Raw genomic sequence first — 18,273 nt, 5'->3', positions numbered from 1 at the left:
ATTAAGAATTTTTAACGATGAAATGAAAGATAACTAAGTTGGATATAGTCTGACATTAAATTTATATGGCTTTATACGGCATGAATTTTATGTATGTACAATTATTACTCATGTACGGGTATGTAGAATCTATATTCAACGTATATATTATATATATACATATGTGTGCGTGTACATATATATATATATATGTGCATTTTAGTTATGTATGGAAATACATACGAAGGAATGTTTAACAAGGTTTAACAACGTTTAATTCGTATAGGCCCTTCATCCATTAGTCGTGATGCCGTAATCATGTAATTATTATTTCGAAGGCGAAGTTATATCAACGAGAAATGTCGAGAAACGGCAATGGAACGTTTTGATTTATGTACCGTGAACAACGATGCATGTTACTGCACCCACTACCATTCTCGAGAATGATTGTAACGAATATAATTTCGAGCATGTAAACCTGTCAGAACTATGACACGCGATTTCGTGTCATATTATGCTTCCTCTTTCCATCTTTTATGATAAGAGAAAATAATGTTAAAATTTGCAAAAGTTATTAAAAGTATATTTATTACTGCGGGATCTTCGTTTTCTCGTTTTACTTTTCTTCTTTTTCTTTTCTTTTTGCTTTTTCCTTTTTTTTTCTCTTTTTTTTTCTTCTTTTTTTCTTTTTTTTTGACAGCTTTACGAGACAAATTACAAAATATTCCTTTGGAAAATAAATATTCTCGAAATTTTCACTACTTTGTATCCAAATAAAAAGTACTATGCGTTCAGTTCTATTTACTAAAAATTCTGATGTAATATAGTATGAATGGTAAGTACGAATGGTAAGTATATATATATAAATATTTTTACTTTCCAATATTTCCAACTGAAAATTTCATAGAAAATGTCGACATTATTTATTGACCACGTTATTTCTTGATCGTAAAGCTGTTACACTTTTCTCTCCCAACGCCGTTCCTACAATTTTTTTCATCAAGTGGTATCTTTGGAAAAAGAAGACGAACTTAAAGAAAATTCGATTCAACTTTTCTTAGGATCTTCGGCCGCAAGGCTATTACGTTGTACCGTTATACGATATTAATTTCGTTTATCTTCTTTCGCAGTTTAAATATCTGCCATTTTAGTATACTCGGACGGTATTCTATCTAAAAATAGGTCACCTAGCGAGGAGGTAGTAATTAGTTCGACTCTATAGTCGAGTTTTCAACGACACCCGCTCGTGAGATCGTTCGAACTAGCTTAATTAACTAATCCTGTTTTCATTTGATTCACCCAATCAAACGAAGCAGGTGGCCTTAACGAAAGCATCGTTTCTTCGTTCTATCCGAGACAACTCGTGGTTTCTACTCCAGTCCGAAATGGAATCTAACGCTTTTCCGATTCGATCGGTCTCCGTATACCGACATGGTAGACACGATAGGTACGTACTAACATATGTACTTACATACACACGGATAGTCCTACTCGTCTCGCTTTCGCTTTGGTTAAACGAATTATAGGGGTTAATGGATATCGATGTTTAAACCATCGTCTTCGTAGAAAGCGAGGCAATTTAATACGTACTATCTTTAAAACGCGAATAAATGCGATTTAAACGGAGAAGGTTGAGAGAACTTGATCGATAAATAATCATTAATACTCACCATTACGTAGACGGCAAAGGGCATGACGAGAACCGCGACGAGGAGATCGGCGACCGCAAGGCTGACGATGAAATAATTGGTGACGGTCTGAAGTGCTTTCTCTCTTACAACCGCCAAGATAACTAGGACATTGCCGAAGAGGGTGAGACACGGTACGATAACCAGTATCAGAGCCCACCAATTGCTGGGATTGGATTTTTCGGCACTGGTATCGCATTCTGTGTCATTCCCAGACACGATCGAAGACGTGCAATTAACGGTAGCACTTAAATTCATACTACCACCGCCGTCATAATAGGCCGTCAGATTCGCGAACGCGGTATAATTTAATCGATTTATGTAATCATTTAGATCGTCGAAGACGAATAGATCCGATATGAGGGTGTAATTATCGACGAGGGTAGAACTCGAAGAAGGCGATGAACCGTTCGACGAAGATGCAAAACTCGCCGTCGTTGTTGGCGTCTGGGTGTCGTCGAACCAACCGGTTGACTCAACGACAACCCCCGTTGCCGTTCCTCCACTCGCCGTAGCGGTTCCGCTTGCAGCCGTAGCTGCAGCGTCGGTCTCGTTTCTCGACATGTCGAACGCACGTTCCAGGATCGTCTCGAACGCGATCTCGTACTCGTCGCGAGTGCTCGTTCTCGTCGTCGTTATCGTTGCCGTCGTAACCGTCGTGCCTGAACTCGTCGTAGTAGTCGACGTATTCCTCGTCGGCACTACCACACCCCTTACACTATTACCGATCTTCGTGCTCGACGTACCCACCTCCCCCTCTACCCCACTACTTATCACCGACTCCCTCGACGATAGCTTTCGAACGATCGACCGAAACAACGAACCGTCGTCGTCCCTTCCACCTTCCATTCTGCTACCCCCAAACCGATCACGAGATCTTTGATCTTCCCGCCATTTTCTGCTCTCTTTCCTCGTCCTCGTCCTCGTCCTTTTTCTCTTCCTCCTCCTCGTCTTCTTCCACTTCTTTCTCCTCCTTCTCCTCTCCACACCTCCAACAAATCTTACCCTCGCTTCCACGATTTATTCTCGCCACAACGAGCACCGAGACGACTTCCTACTTCCTACTTTCTTCTCTTCGTCATTTCTGCAACAAGACAAGAAATACTATCATTAATCGGCCATCCTGTTCTCGATTCCTCTTTTCTTTTGCATCTCTTCTCTCTCTCTCTCTCTCTCTCTCTCTCTCTCTCTCTCTCTCTCTTTCTCTCTCCGTCTCTCTCCTACATAAGTACACTTGCACTTATCCTTTGTCGAAGTTCTCTCAAATGTTCCTTCCGATACAAATGGCAGGATTTCCTCGAGAGACCAAATCCTCACTGTTATTCATACATACTACTTCGCCTATCTAACTGATACCGAAATATTCCAGCAAGTATCTAAGATACTTCTTATGCAAATCGTTCCTTCAGAATCTTTTACATTATCATGATAGCGAACGATTATGTATATATATATAGGAACTTTACCAAATACGTTATCGCTGATATTGACTCAAAAAGATGATCAAATTTCGAAACAATCGATCATTCGATAAGGAAAGATTTGAAAATCGTATAGGTTTCGATTGGGAAATTAAGATAGTAACAACAGAGCTACTTCTATTACATGGAACATTGAGTTCACCTACGTAGTAACACTTTTCTTTCGTGATAAAAGAATCGAAGACACAAAAATAGGGAAAGGGCGACTTGACGGATGAATAGTCACCGTAACATTTCTTTCGTTCAAAAGGAGAAACCTTTTCGAAGAAATTTCTTCCGATAAAGAAAGAAAGAAAGTGAGTGAAAGAGAGAGAAAGAGAGAGAGAAAGAGAGAAAGAAAGAAACGAATGGGAGATTTTTTCTGAACCCTCTTAACAATCAAAATCATCGCCTTATACCCATGTGCTGATCTATCCATTTTTTATCGATTTTATCTCTTTCAACCATTTCCTCCCTTCACTCCTCACTCAATACGTCATTTGTGGAAACAAAAATACTAAAGTATTTTGAAAATTGATCGTTCTTCCGTTTCAACGAAAAATGTATCTACAAAAATATACGAGAGTTGTACGTGATACACAAGAAAAAAAGAGAAGAAAAAGAAAAAAGAAATAAATAAACGATCGTAGGACGATACAGCAAGCAAGTCAAGCAAGCAAGCAGGCTAGCTTTTTCCTAGCGTTTATCGACATTCCCTTTCCCCTTCGACGCACATCATTTCGTCGTTCAGCATTTTCCTTAACTCAGGTACGTGTTGTAAACCTTTCTACCAAACCTCCCCCTTCACAGGTAACCCTACGGAAGAGGAGAGATTGAATTTTATCGCGAGAAACGTTCACGCGGCACCAATGTCCCACAAGATTTCATAGGTTAGAAAAAAAAATAAATAAAATAAAATAAAATTGCAATACCAATTCTGATTTTCTATCTCACGATTCCACCTCGTAAATTCTCACAAATAAAAATTTCATTGATTTCCTTTCCGTTCATAAAGATCTTCGAATCGGATAATTTATTCGATAGGGTAAAAATTAGAATTATGAACGAATAAAATACTTTGACTATCGTTAAAATTTGGAAAACTATATCGGGGACGAACTTAACCGGCAGACTTTCAAACTGCTCGTTAAATTTAATAAATTCCTATTCAGGCAGCCTGAGGTCTTTGAAAGTTTCTTGAATTAATAAGACGCGGACGCGCGGACGCACGGACTCGCGTATTACGGTCTTGGAATATTAAGAAAGTTAATGTATCTCACGCGTCCATCATTTATTAGCTTAAGAAGATTATTATTATTCGACGAAAGTAACTCGTTATCCATAGAGAAACGTTATAACTCTATAATTTCTTTCATTATTCCCTTATAAATTTTTCTATTTCCTTCTGAATAGGAAATATATTAGTCAAATTCACCTTGTAACGGTATTGCTTAGAAATTGTCGTAGATTTAAGTATATTTCACTGTGTTTTATACTAGATACATACATTTTCATCAATCACGTTCACGTTCCTTTATTCGTTTCTTTTCTGTCTCGATATAACCCGTATCAATCAAAAAAAAAAAATAATAATAAAAAAGAAAAAAAAAGACATACTGGTGTCGCCCAAGCTAACAAACAATCAACCTTTATTTTTTTATTTTAAATCACATCACTAATTTAATATCTTTCAACGAGAAGAAAGCAAAAAAAAAATAAAGAAAAAAAATTTAATCGTGATACGATTAACTTAATGTGCAATGAATTTATATACGTAATATCGTTGGGACCTTGTCCTTTATAATTCATATTTCTGCTTTACCCTTCTCTTAATTGAGGATCGGATATTTTGAATCATTCCCAAGAAAATGACCTAAGAAAGGATTTGCTGATGGAAAGAGTTAGAACGATCGACTACCTGACGTCATTTCTCCTTTATAATTAGAAATAACGATGTACGATCGAATTTATTTTTCTATACTAATCGATTTCTCTCCTATACCGAAATGATACCTCTATTGCTCGTGCTATAAGTTACGAACTTTTACCAATATCGAACTAACCCCCATGCCGTTATAACTTCCATCTCTCTCTCTCTCTCTCTCTCTCTCTCTCTCTCTCTCTGATTTGCTTTCCTATAAAAATTCCATCCACGAACGATATTACTTTGCTCGATTAGAAATCTACCAATGACCGAACTATTTTTCATTCACACACAAATACATACACATATACACGATTATATAGTATAGCAAGAAATTAGAAAAATAAAATTTAGTTTTGAGAAAATAAATTTTCCGAAACTCCCGATCGAAGCTCTGAAAACTGTAGTTATAGTTAACAATAAGAGTTGATATCCCTTTGTCCTATTCTTTTCTCGCTCTCTTTATCTTTTCTTTTTGTTTTCTATTTCTTTTCAAAGATGCAATTGAAGCGCGTAAGATGGATTATCGTAGCTGCAGCTGCAATGGAGAAAAGTGGAAGACGATATATCTGTCATAAAGAAAAAAGATCTTGGGCTGTGCTAACGCAGAAAGAATGACTTTGATGAATTGTTGAAAAATAATTTTGTTAGTTATTGATCCATGGCTCTTGTTTGAATCTCGTTTAGAAATATTGTAAATTAATTATTGTTTTTATTAGATTATAAATATCTTTAATGATTGTCCGCGAAATATTAAAAAAAAAAGAGGATAATCATTATCCGATTATTGCATTTTAATTGATAAAAAAAAAGAATAAAAAAGAAAGGAAAAAAAAAGGAAATATAGAACACCAACACATTGAATGTAATATGGCTTAAAGCGATTTTAACTTGTGTATCTTCTACATCTTTTTTGTCGAAATGCATTTCGTACTCGAGTTTCGTGTGCAACAGGTACCTAATACATGCTTTATTAATAATCTTACATTCTAGTAATTCCGGATATATCAAACATGATATCACTTTAACAAGTTAGTCATGTAAATGCTGTATATCAAATAATTACGAAATGATTTACAAAGAGGAAATCTAGAATTATAATATTTATTATTCATAAATTATTAAGTTGAAATTTCTCCGTGTTTCATTAAGTTAATATATGTTAAAATAAACACATAACAAAAAAAATGAAACTCAACATGAAAGTAATATACATACTCAAACATGTAGTTTATATGTAAGTTATATTTGACTTAGAAACTAATATCCATATATACCAACGAAGATACGATTTATTTATTAGATCGATCTATCGGTAAGATGAACGTTCGAACGAGCACGGTTAGAACGTAAATGACTGTATAAATCTTGAAAAAATATATCTCATGAAGATATTCTTAAACTTTAATTTCTAGAAAAATTATAATAATCGATTATTCCAATAAATAAAAATACTAAATAATCGTTATTATTATAAACGATATTAAATGATAAAAAAGATTTATAAAAGAAAAGTTTCACCATCTACTTCGTCTGTATCTCCAACTACAAATTTCTCGTATGTACAGACATATATATATATATATATATATATATATATATATATATATATATATATATATATATACATAGTATATACATACATATATCTCTATTCGTGCATCTTGTATAATATCTATTCCCTAAGCGTGCTTAACTCTAATATTAGCTAGAGCATGGCTCGGACCAAATTCGTAAGGTCAAAATGTTAAGGCGTTAAGAATGGCTTGTCGTGACGTAGCAAGGAACCGTATAAATGGCCCTACATAAATATTCGAATCTTGCGAATGGGATAAAATAAAAAACTAAGAGTCTTTCTGAAAGCCGCTAACATCGAAGATTAGTCTTCCATGTTTCTTAAAATCCAATTTCGAAAGAAACGAGACGAACTCCCGAAGAAACGGAAACACTTGGAAGGAAAATTTACAGGACACTTCTTTCTTCTCTCGCAATTCACTTTGCGAGGGTGTCTTCTTTCCTTCATTTTTCTTTCTTTCGTTTCTTTTCTTTTTCGGAAAAGGAAGAAGAAGGAGAAGAAGAAGAAGAAGGAAGTGTCTTAGCACGTTCATTCGTACAGAGAAGAAGCTAACAAAAATAACTTCTCGAATGGCTATTGAAGATAGAAAAAATATATATATATATAAAAAAGAAGAGAGAGAAAAGAGAAAGAGAGAGAAAAATATGAATTCAAAAGTCAAAAGAATCGAAATTCTGATGTTCGAGTTAAAAAAACTTTGGATCAGAAAAGTCGAATCCATCCTTTCCCCTCTTACGGGGTTTATATCTTTGCGCAGGCTTCATCCTTCCCTCAATTCCCCTCTTCTATTTTCTAACACTCTTTCTCTCTTTAAACCCATTCCTCTCTCCCTCCTCCCCTCTCTCTCTTTCCCTTCCTCCTTCTTTTTTACGGTCTTTATAGTGATTAATGTACACGCAACGAACGAATAAATCTAGGACGACCTTTTCGAAAGGATCATGCTTTAATTATTATCGACGTTCGAGGTCGAACTCTTTCTCTCTCTCTCTCTCTCTTTCTTTCTTTCTCTCTCTTTCTCTATCTCTCCTTAGCAATTCAAATCGCACGTGCTACAGTCCTACGCGATTTTACCTTAGCCTCGAAAAGGTAGCTCAAGGAAAAGGAAGTACTTACCATCGATCATCATCGAAGCGCGTATTCCCTAGACGCAAGTCCTCTTCGAGACGAAACTTTCTCTGTCGCTGCTGAGAGTCGTTCCTTGACCTTCGTTCGTAGATAGCAGCATTCTCACGAGGAAACACGTAAAAAAAGGAAAACAAAAAGAAAAAAGAAAAAGGAGGAAGCGAAAAGGAAGGGAGGGAGAGAGAGAGAGAAAAGAAGAAAAAAAAGAGAAAAAAAGAAAAGCTCAAAGTCGTCTATCGTACTTAATACGTTCTAATCATGGACGACAGTCGACGACAAGAATAATTTTTCATTTCTTTTCGATGAAATTTCGAAGCCATTTGGGTCTTTCGAAAATCGATGCAACGTCGGCCGTCCATACTGGGAGGGGGGAGGGAGAAAGCTTTTTTCTATGCTTTTTCCCTCCACGTTTTTCTTTCTTTTCCTTTTTTCTTTTCTTTTTCTTTTTCTTTTTTCTTTTTGTTTTTCAATTTTCCCTCTCCCTAACGTACGACCATAAACGACCTTTGATTTTCTTCTTTAAGGAAAGAGAGAATAAAACGATAAGAATGGTAAGGTACACTCGTAGGAAACCTTGGATTCACCGTAAGAGCACCGTTCAACGTCACGATAAAAGAAGAAAATCGTCCCTAAGCTCTGCCATTCATCCCTCTGAATACTCTCTATATATATATAAATATATGTGTGTGTATGTATGTATGTATGTATGTATGCTATAAATCGATTCAATATTTTCCTATTCTTCGATCGAAATCGTGAAACGTTTTAAATCGTGTTTAGTCAATTTCACATGAAAAACTTTTAACAGGAAGGCACACTTTTCTTCCTCTTCTCTTTCTTCTTTCCTTCACTTTTTCTCTCTCTTTTTCTTCATTCAATGAGATCCACGATCGAATGATCCAACAACTACCGGCTAGGAAAACGTCGCCGGACGACGACATTAATTCGATCTTTCTTCGTTTCCCAATTCGATCCTTGAAATTGGAACGATTCGAGATTTCCTCATAGGAAATTCTACCTTCACTGATTCTGGGAGAAAACCTTCGTGAGGTTTACGAAGCGACGGTATGACGGAGTGCATCCGATAGACCGAAACGTCGACGAGAATGTTCGGCATTTTGTAACGATCAGTTGTTCTCTAATTCGGAATCCCATTCTCCCGTTACTGTTCTAATTTTCTTTATTTTCCCTCCGACATTACGTTCCCTACCGTGAAACGAGTTCCTTTTTCGAAATACTTAACAACAAAACTCTTTCGTTCCGATTGAAGAAAAAAGAAAGAAATAAAAAAAAAAAGAAAATAAATGAATCTAGGAAAAAAAAGAAAGAAAAAAGAAAGAGAAAAAGTTTACAACGATCGACACGACACTAATAAAATGCAATAATTATTTTTCCAAAAGAATAAATATATGTATGTACGTATACATATATGTATATGTATATATTCGATAGATTAAACAATAAAAGACGAAACTTTTTGGAAGTAATCCAGCAAGGTATAGTTTCTACACTCGAAGTACCTGTGGATTCCACCTTCAATAGTGATGATCGTGAGATCAGGCTTTTACGATATGTATATAATATATAAATATATATACATAATATATATACATATATATATAATATAAACCTAAAGAAACCGCTATGATTTTATCTTTTATATATTACAATATACAAGAATTTCTCTATCGCAACGAAGATCACGAATTGTCTCTCGTTGTTTTATCGTCCTTATATGTCCAATTTTACTCGCTTATCTCGAACCGGAGAAGCGGCAGTTTCGGGCCACGTCGGTGAACGAACGGCGAGCGACTGGCTGTCTGCTCGAGTTTCCACACCAGCTCGAATCCCGAAGACTCGCCGCGCGCTCGAGAGGGGTTGTAAGTGCGGAAAGGAGGGAGCTTTCCTCCCTACATCTACTCTCTCTCTCTCTCTTTCCCTCTCTCCCTCTTTCTCTCTCTCTCTCTCTCTCTCTTTCTCTCTCTATGTATATATATATTCTCCTCAACCCTCTCGCGCACCCACCGCGCACGCTGCCTCCGACCAACCCCTAATTCTCGACCGTACCAACGTACCACCTCCCTTCTCCTCTCTCTCTCTCTCTCTCTCCTCTTTCTCCTCCTCTTCCTCCTTCTCCTCTTCCACCCAACCAGCCGCTCCACGATCCTTTCCTTTTCCGCTCGCTATACCAAAGCCTTGAGAACATGCTGACGCCAACTAGCCCGATGCAACGAGACCCTTAATTATCAATTACTATGTCTACCACCCCAGCTGTCTAGCCTTATCATTGTTTCGACACGACTCTTTTTCCTATTCCTATTCACAATATCAAATCATTGCCTTTGATGTTTCCCTGAAACGACGACTGATCTCTGAAACGTTTCGTTTTATTAACGCTATTTTAATTTCGTACAACTTTGTGATTAATTGTAATATTAAATTTTAGTTTCGTTTTGTCGACACGGGATTTATTGTTACTTCTTTTCTTTTCTTTTCTTTCTTTTTTTTCTCTTTTTCTTTTTATTCTTTTTTTTTTGTTGTTGTCTCTTTCAAATATTCATTTTATAATTAGTATAATATAATTATACTTCTCATATTGTATGTGTAATTTGGTTCTACGCGCGACGACAAATTGGGTCAACTCGTCCCGAGGATTTAACTTTAAACCCGTGATAAAAGAATAAATAAATTATTTGTTTCGGAGTACAATCAGAAAAGCATTATACTTCTCTGAGTTATACTTTTTACAATTTATTATATTTATCAAACATTTTTTTTTGTCATCTCTTATAAAAACTTTTACGTCAAATAAATGTTATATATTCACGTAGGTGAATCCTCGTAACAAGTTAAGAGATTACTATCGTGGCTTTTGAGTTTGACAAAATTGTAAATTATTCTATAAGCTAACGTTAAGAAACTTGTAGGAATTTTGATAAACGCCTCTTGATACTCTGTTTACAAAGTATCGGACGAAAGCGAGAGCTGTTTGTTGCCTTGGAAGTGATCGAGTACTTTAACTTTGTCTTTAACTTTAACTTTAACATTGTCAACTGCTTTTCCATGCGTCTAGTCTACTGTCCTCCAGATAGAACGGTTAGTCGATCTAAACTCTGAACCTTCGTACAACTCAAAGTCGCATCAGGTAGCCAACGAGAAGAAGGGTCACGTTAAAGGGTTGTCTTCCTAACAGTAGAGAATTCCTATAAAGACACTAAGAAATAGTTTATTCGAAAGGACAAATTTTTCCTTAAAAATATTCATTCTAATCTGACCTTGCTTTAATATCCTTGATAACTAAATTCACTTATTAAAAAAAATTATTTTTATTATCGTTGCTAAAGAAATTATTCGTTTATCTAATCGATTTTTTTGACTACGTAAAACGTGAATGATAATTGTAATTTATCTCTAACAAAATTAAAATGAAAACTATTTTCTTACATTTGATTGATTCGTCAAATCACAAAGATATTTTTTCTATCTTCTGACAAAAGAAAAAAAGAAAAAGAAAATGTCAATAGCATAAAACGTAGCTAAATTTTCTCTATCCGAAGAATTATTTTTTTCATACGAAAATAATGTAAAAAATTATTAGTCACCTATTTAATTGGCTTATCATATTATGAGAAGAGGTCCTTCTGTCTTCTGTTTCTAGACAAGAACAGTAGATGCCCCAAGGATGTCTCGTGGGACACCCTAAGGATGTAGGGAATGATAAGCGGTTTCGCGACAATAGCTTCGTGAATACCAAAGGCGTGTGCACACAAGGTATCTCGGGATACTGAAACGTATGTAATGCGTTATAGAGATGTCTGTGCTACTCATGAACACATGAACTAAATCTTATTCCATCAAAATAATGCTTTTCGTAAGAAATTTTTATCGTTTAATCGATCAAGAATATCCAATTGAATTCGATCCAATCGATCTGAATATTTTTTCTTCTTTTTTCCCCCTAAATACCACTTTACTCTAGAATGACCCGATGGATCCAACTGGAATGGATCCAATTCATGCAAATATATTTTTTTCTTTAAATCTACTTTGAATTTCTGACATTTATATTCGTAACACAAGCGCGCCATTGTATACCACGATATTCCTATTCCGTCGAACGATCAAGACGATACTTGTCCATTAGACTTCACCATTCAATTTCACGCTAGTTTCCAGCTTTTACATCGTAGGATAGTCTATTTGCCTATTTTGTCCGCTCCTTCCTTGAGTGATAGTTCGGTGAGATGGATAGACGACGAAACGAACAGCTTAGATGAAGAATTCTTTGCTTTTTCGAGAAACAGGAATAAGAAATAGGAGAAAAGAAAAAGGCAAAGAGAAAAATAGAAAGAGAGAGAGAGAGAGAAACAGTAGAATTCGATACAAGGAAAGAATTTCATTTTGGAACAGATCGGAAACTGTACTACCTTAGGATATATATCTCTCTGTCTTTCTCTCTGTCTCTCTTCTCTATCTATTTTGCGTCTTGCCCCAAATCGAACCGAAGAGAATAGGCTTCTATGGCTTACCGATATCTACTCTTTTCTAGAAAAGAATATAATTAAATACATAAACGTATAAATTATATTAATCGAAAAATTAACATCACATGAAAATTGACAAATACGTTTTGCTTGTTAAAAATAAAAGGAAAAGAAAATGAGTTAACGATAAAATTCATTTTATATCAGACACAATGCCCATCAAATTCCAGTAGTATCTATTAATACAGATAGCTAATTGGATTTACCAAACGTCTGAATCAGCGTTTCCTGTTTACTGTCTAATTCACTCTCGTCTCGAATTACCTTCGTGATGCGAATGTAGGTTAAGGTCTCTGTTCTCTCACGAACTTGGACGTGGAGACACTTGCTATGAAACATGGAATTGGAATAACGCACTATCTATTATCTATTGTTTCGAAAATATCTTCGTTTAATATAACATAGTAATATATAAAATATCGAATATCTATGCATCTAATAAATACATAAGTTTCATAAATATATCTAATTTTCTCTCTAATCTTTCAACAATAAGTATCAAAAGTTAATACCTTTAAAGGTGTCCCAGTTTGATCACTTTATAAATATTAAAGTTTCTTCTTGAAATTTGCACTTGAACTTGGAAATAAATGGAATATATTATATTAACGATAAGAAATTTGAAATTAAAGCGACACGCAATTACATGATAGATTATGAAATAATAATAAATGTTATCGATAAACGATGTTTCATTATTTTTTGATAGCATTAATATCTTAAGATGGATTTATTCGCTTATTTAATAGATACGTTAGAAATTGATCTGCTGCTATCACTGGTGATTCGAAGGAAAATATGATAGGATAGAAATAAAAAGACGAAAGAGCAAAAAAGATAGAAAGAGAGAGAGAGGAGAGAGAGTTAACCGTGAGTAGAAATAAAATGACGAATATAAAACGTGCCAATACAGAGTATGACGTTCTTTAAGATCTTGAAATTGATCGAGGCTCTATGAATTTCGATGGCTTTCATATCTTACCTATCATAGAAGTATCTATACATATACTTACGTATATATAAACTTATAGGTATGTGTATATATATATATATATATATATATATATATATATATATATATATATCAGTAAAGATCTTCGTCATCCAGAAAATTCATCTATCAATATCAAAAAAGAAAGATGTGGTATTTCATAGGTACGGAAAAATCAGCAGAAAATTTCTATCGAAGAGTCTTCGTGACTGGTAACGACTCGCATGAACGAGTGCCTAAACGATCACAAAAGAATGCATTGCGAATAAGAAGAAGGATTTTTTTCTTTCGTAAAAAGAAAAAGAAAAGTAAGAAAAAAAGGGAAAGAAAGAAAAAAGAGAGAATTTATGGATAAAAAGGATCGATAGATCTATTCTATTCTAAGCTTATAGAGAAAATTAATCATCTCTTGGAACGTCGCAATATCGATTCGCCTATGTATGTGTATATATATATATATACATATACATATACATATATATATATATATATATACACACCATGATTGTAAACTACCTTAGCACCAAACACATCGATCGCTCGAATAATATCCCACAATTGGGATCTCGATTTGCCATTTCACCGAGAAATTCATTAGCCTAGGAATGGATCAGTTGGTGTTTGTATGTGTGCGTGCACCAGTTCCAATACTCTCACGCTACAGAGAATGATCTTAGATCGGTTGCTTTGCCTTAGGCTAATCGTAACTTCAATGAGGCGTCCTTGACTCTAAGCTCCTTCCAAGGAAGAACTCATCGATAACGTTTAATGTACCGACACTGTTCGATAGCGAACGAAAACGAAAACGCAAAATGTTGTCTTATCTCATTATTAGAAAAACTTCCTAATCGAATTAATTTTCTCAAAGTAAAGTTTTATCAAATACCTTAAGTTCGAACGTAATGAACAATCATTAATACGCTGTTAAAATTACATACATATATACGTAACATTTATCTAAGTATTTATCGCTTAAATCGTATATAATAAGTATATAATAATCGTATATAATAAATATATGTAAGAAAATATGTTGGCTTCATTACCTTTATAATTAATGTAGATGGAATATATTCTACGTAAATTATCTGCGAAACTCCTTACTACGTCTTCCTACGTCGATCGCTTTTATTAGACTAACGACGCACGAGTATTTCTCGCATGAGTAATGCGTATGTTACGTTTACTTTTTTTTTTCTTTTTCTTTCTTTCCGATGGCAACGAAGCCTAATAAAAACCAAACAACGTGTCTTATCTTGTTACCAAAACAAAACAGATATGATAACCTTGACAACAATAACATTATCGTAGTATTCTATTAACAATATTTACATATACATCTCTACATCTAACTGAAAACTGTTCATCGCGTAGAATATAATATAAATAAAAAATCATTTATAACGAGCTTGCTGCCTTTGTCATTAATCTTTTATTTTTCTGATAAATAACAATTTCTCAGATAAGAAAATCGAAGTGAGAAATGTAAGAAGGAAAAGCAAAATGGGGAAAGAAAAAAGAAGAGGAATAATTACAAATTGAAATTAATTTCAATTTTCATGATAACCCTTTAAAGGTAGTTCTTTCAAAGAAGAAAGTTTGAAGAATTCTTAAAGAAACTTTTGGTATCTAAAGGTGGTCCGAAGATTTGCGTCTATCTAGATATAATCCTCATCCCTTTTTAGTATACTCTTTTCAGCGTATCCTTTCCTCACTTTACTCCGTTTACATCCCTAACTTGTTGTCCCAACTAACGTTCTCTAACTACCACGCCATCTTTTTACGACTAACGAGATGCTTCTTCTCTCAAATTTTAATCTTCCAACTTTAATCTCCTATACCTTTAGTTATATAATCCTTAATAGTAATCATATAAAACCTTAAACCTTGTAGTTCCGCTGGTTATCTTCCTCCCACCTCTACCACCCACCTCCACCTCCTCCCCTTTATATAAACTCTCTGGTGTAGACACTAAATACGATTTGACGTTGTACGAAAATACCTTTTCCTCATCGTATCGAAAACAAAGTTAAAAGGAAGGAAAAGAAAAAAAAAATTACGCAATCATCGGGTAGAAAGTAATCAGAGCTTTTAATAAACACCCACTCTCGCCCTGATTCAGAAAATTTTTTCTTATTATGACTTGAAATTAGCAATAGCATAACGATAGATATAAGTTTAGAAAGTCTCGACCACCTCGTTGCTCTAATTTGTTTTCATTTTTTTTTTATTTACTCTTTTTATTTATTTTTTAGTTTTTTATTTTTTTTCTCTATTTTTTATTCCTTTTTTAGTTTTCTCTTTTTTCGCTTCCCCTGTCTCTCTCTCTCTCTCTCTTTCTTCATCGAATTCGAATAACGACAAACTCTGTAAAATCAACATTGCTCGTGTTCGCAAAACCATTTTGCTTGTAAACCTTTGAAGAATTTTAAACGAATTTTCCTCTAACGAACTACATTCTTCAACCATGTCTCTCCCTATTTTGTGATACTGAAAATATGTATATATATATATATATATATATATATATATCTTATATATATATATATATATATATATATATATATATATATATATATATGATATGTGCTGCAGGTTGAGTATATGAATTTTTATTAATATACGTTAACGTCAAGACTTCCAATATATATGTGGGTGCGCGACTACGCTTTGTCATATATTGGATAAATTCAGTAAAAAATTTATTCGAATTTCTAAATCTCAAAATTTTTAGATACCTAAGATAATCATGATAAATCTCTGTGTGAATTCGCTCGTTGGAATAATCGTTTATTTCAAATCGATAGCAACGGATAGAAAATAAATGTTCGGACGATAATGAACAGTCAATTAGAAATGATCGAAAAGTTTTGTATTTACCTATTTTTTGGGCATGTGAAAAAGAGAGGAGTTTTTAATAAAACAAAACGCAAATAGAATGAAATGAAATAAAATGGAATAAAATAGAATAAAATAAAATGAAATAAAATAATATAGAATGAAATAAAATGAAATAAATTAAAATAAAAAAAAGAGACATGAAGAAAAAGATGTAAGGTCCTTGATCGTACGATGATCCTCGTAAAACTAATGGATATTCGCATTAGTAAAGCCGTATCAATCTCACGAGCTATCGATCCTCGTCACGTCCTGCACTTAATGTCCGCCAATAAGTAGTAATGGTCCCACAGATGGTCGGAGAGGGAAGAAGAGAGACAGAGAGAGAGAAAGAGAGAAAGAGAGAGAGAGAGAGAGACAGACAGACGGACAGACAGATACAGAGAGAGAGAGAGAGAGAGAGAGAGAGAGAGAGAGCATGGAATGCATTAGAGGACATGGAGTAAGAGCCATTTCATGGATTAAACACAGGTAACGGTGCTTTAAATGTAATTCGAGCAAAAGGGATTTAGAGTACCGATAGTCAACAACTCTCGAACGAAGTCGAAAGCTGTTGGTTTGAAATGTAATCAAATTATTTACGAGACTTAAACGTTAATAAGTTTTTATGTCAAGAAACGAATGCTTAAGAAGAGACACTCAAAATTGATTCTTATTTAAATTCATTTCAATTTTGCTAACTCGTGTGTCTAATTGGTCAAAATAAAGAAAAAGAAAAAAAGAAATAAAGAAGGAAATAAGAAAAAAAATGCGACATTGTTAATAAAAATAATGATGATATATATACAAAAAAGAAAAGGAAATAATAAATACGATCAGATAACGACTCTAGAAGAGCATCTTCGAAGCACGAAACATACTGATATTCTTCTTTCTCTTATTCTTTCTATCTCTCTTTCTTTCTCTCTTTTTTACTTATTAAACATAGAGACGTGAGCTTGAATATCTAATATAATATAATTTCAAAATTAAAATGATTGCCGTCAGTTTCTGTGTCCTAACGTAATATTAATATAATGAAATTATTCATTTAAACGAAGAATGAAACTTAGATCAACCATAGATAAATTTCCTTGTCCGCGCAATTATTTTCAAAAGATCGGGAAAATATTTTTTTTTTTGTTAAATACGATTTGATATAGCCACATGTATGTTAATTACATTAAAGAAAAATTCGTATTTTGTTCAATAATCTAAATCCATCAACAGAAAATAATTTTTATCGAACGTCCAGCAAATTCGATAAAAACAATTTGACGTCGTCAAAATTCATGTTGTCTATCTCGCACTCGGTGCTCCCGATATCGATGAGCGCAACGTTTATACGTTCAAAATTGATCGGCCGATAAAAAGTTCATAGAAAAAAATAGCCTGACATGACGCACGTAGGCGAATAATTTAAACGAAAAAACGATATTTTACTTTCGTACGGACCTTTTACAAAAGAAATGGTTTTATATTAATAATGCAACATATTTTATACTCGTGTGCTTACTAATATACAGAGTAGAACAAAAGTTTCTAATTAATTTTAAAAATCAATTACTCATTTTTTAGAGATTTTTTTACGATAATATTTTTTGTTTCATTGTGTCATAAAATTATAAGCCCAGGAACTAGGCAGAACAAATTCGAAACTTTTGGTCCCACTCTATATTATATAATAAATAATTCTAACTTTTTTCTTTTTTCTTTCTTTCTCTTCTTTTTTCTTTTTTTTTTTTTAATCATTAATTCAAAAGCGTTTGACCTATTTTTCTCGAAGAAAAATATTTCGAGATTAAGATGAAAGCATAATTCACAGGATTGACACATTTTCTCTCGGAATAATACGGCATTTACTTTGTTTCGTTTTCACGAAGGAGAGAAGTTAGTCTTTTGGATTTATTCCAGTAGAAAAGTAGTTGAAAGTTTAAAGAATATCGTATATTCGTGATGCAAAAATTGCTTTTTCCATTGCAGCTCGTTTCTCAATCTTTTCTATTCTTTTCTTTTTCCTTTTTCTCTCTCCCTTTCTCTCTCTCTCTCTCAGGCTTTTTCCAGAAAATAATTTACACAGTGACATCTCGACGCTAGATATCAACGAGATAT

The 18,273-nt window shown here is 34.0% G+C and overlaps 1 protein-coding gene across 9 annotated transcripts in view; it reads right to left on the bottom strand.

The window, feature by feature from the left end:
- Positions 1 to 9,575, bottom strand: part of LOC127071768 (dopamine D2-like receptor) — a 125,392-nt gene extending 115,817 nt beyond the window's left edge. For 2 of the 9 annotated variants that reach the window (XM_051011404.1, XM_051011405.1), the window contains exons 1-3: positions 9,270 to 9,575; positions 7,741 to 8,955; positions 1,650 to 2,751 (exon numbers count right to left, since the gene is read on the bottom strand). In XM_051011404.1, coding sequence (XP_050867361.1) covers positions 1,650 to 2,516 — 867 coding nt within the window. In that variant the 5' untranslated portion in view covers positions 2,517 to 2,751; positions 7,741 to 8,955; positions 9,270 to 9,575. The remainder of the gene's footprint in view (positions 1 to 1,649; positions 2,752 to 7,740; positions 8,956 to 9,269) is intronic. The other 7 variants (XM_051011398.1, XM_051011399.1, XM_051011400.1 and 4 more) reach the window with 7 other exon arrangements.
- Between the last annotated feature and the right edge of the window lie 8,698 nt (positions 9,576 to 18,273).

This window comes from Vespula vulgaris, chromosome 23 (genome assembly GCF_905475345.1).
Source record: "Vespula vulgaris chromosome 23, iyVesVulg1.1, whole genome shotgun sequence".
Lineage (NCBI taxonomy): Eukaryota > Metazoa > Arthropoda > Insecta > Hymenoptera > Vespidae > Vespula > Vespula vulgaris.
The sequence above is the reverse complement of the archived record's forward strand: the minus strand, read 5'-3'. Positions and strand labels throughout refer to the sequence as shown.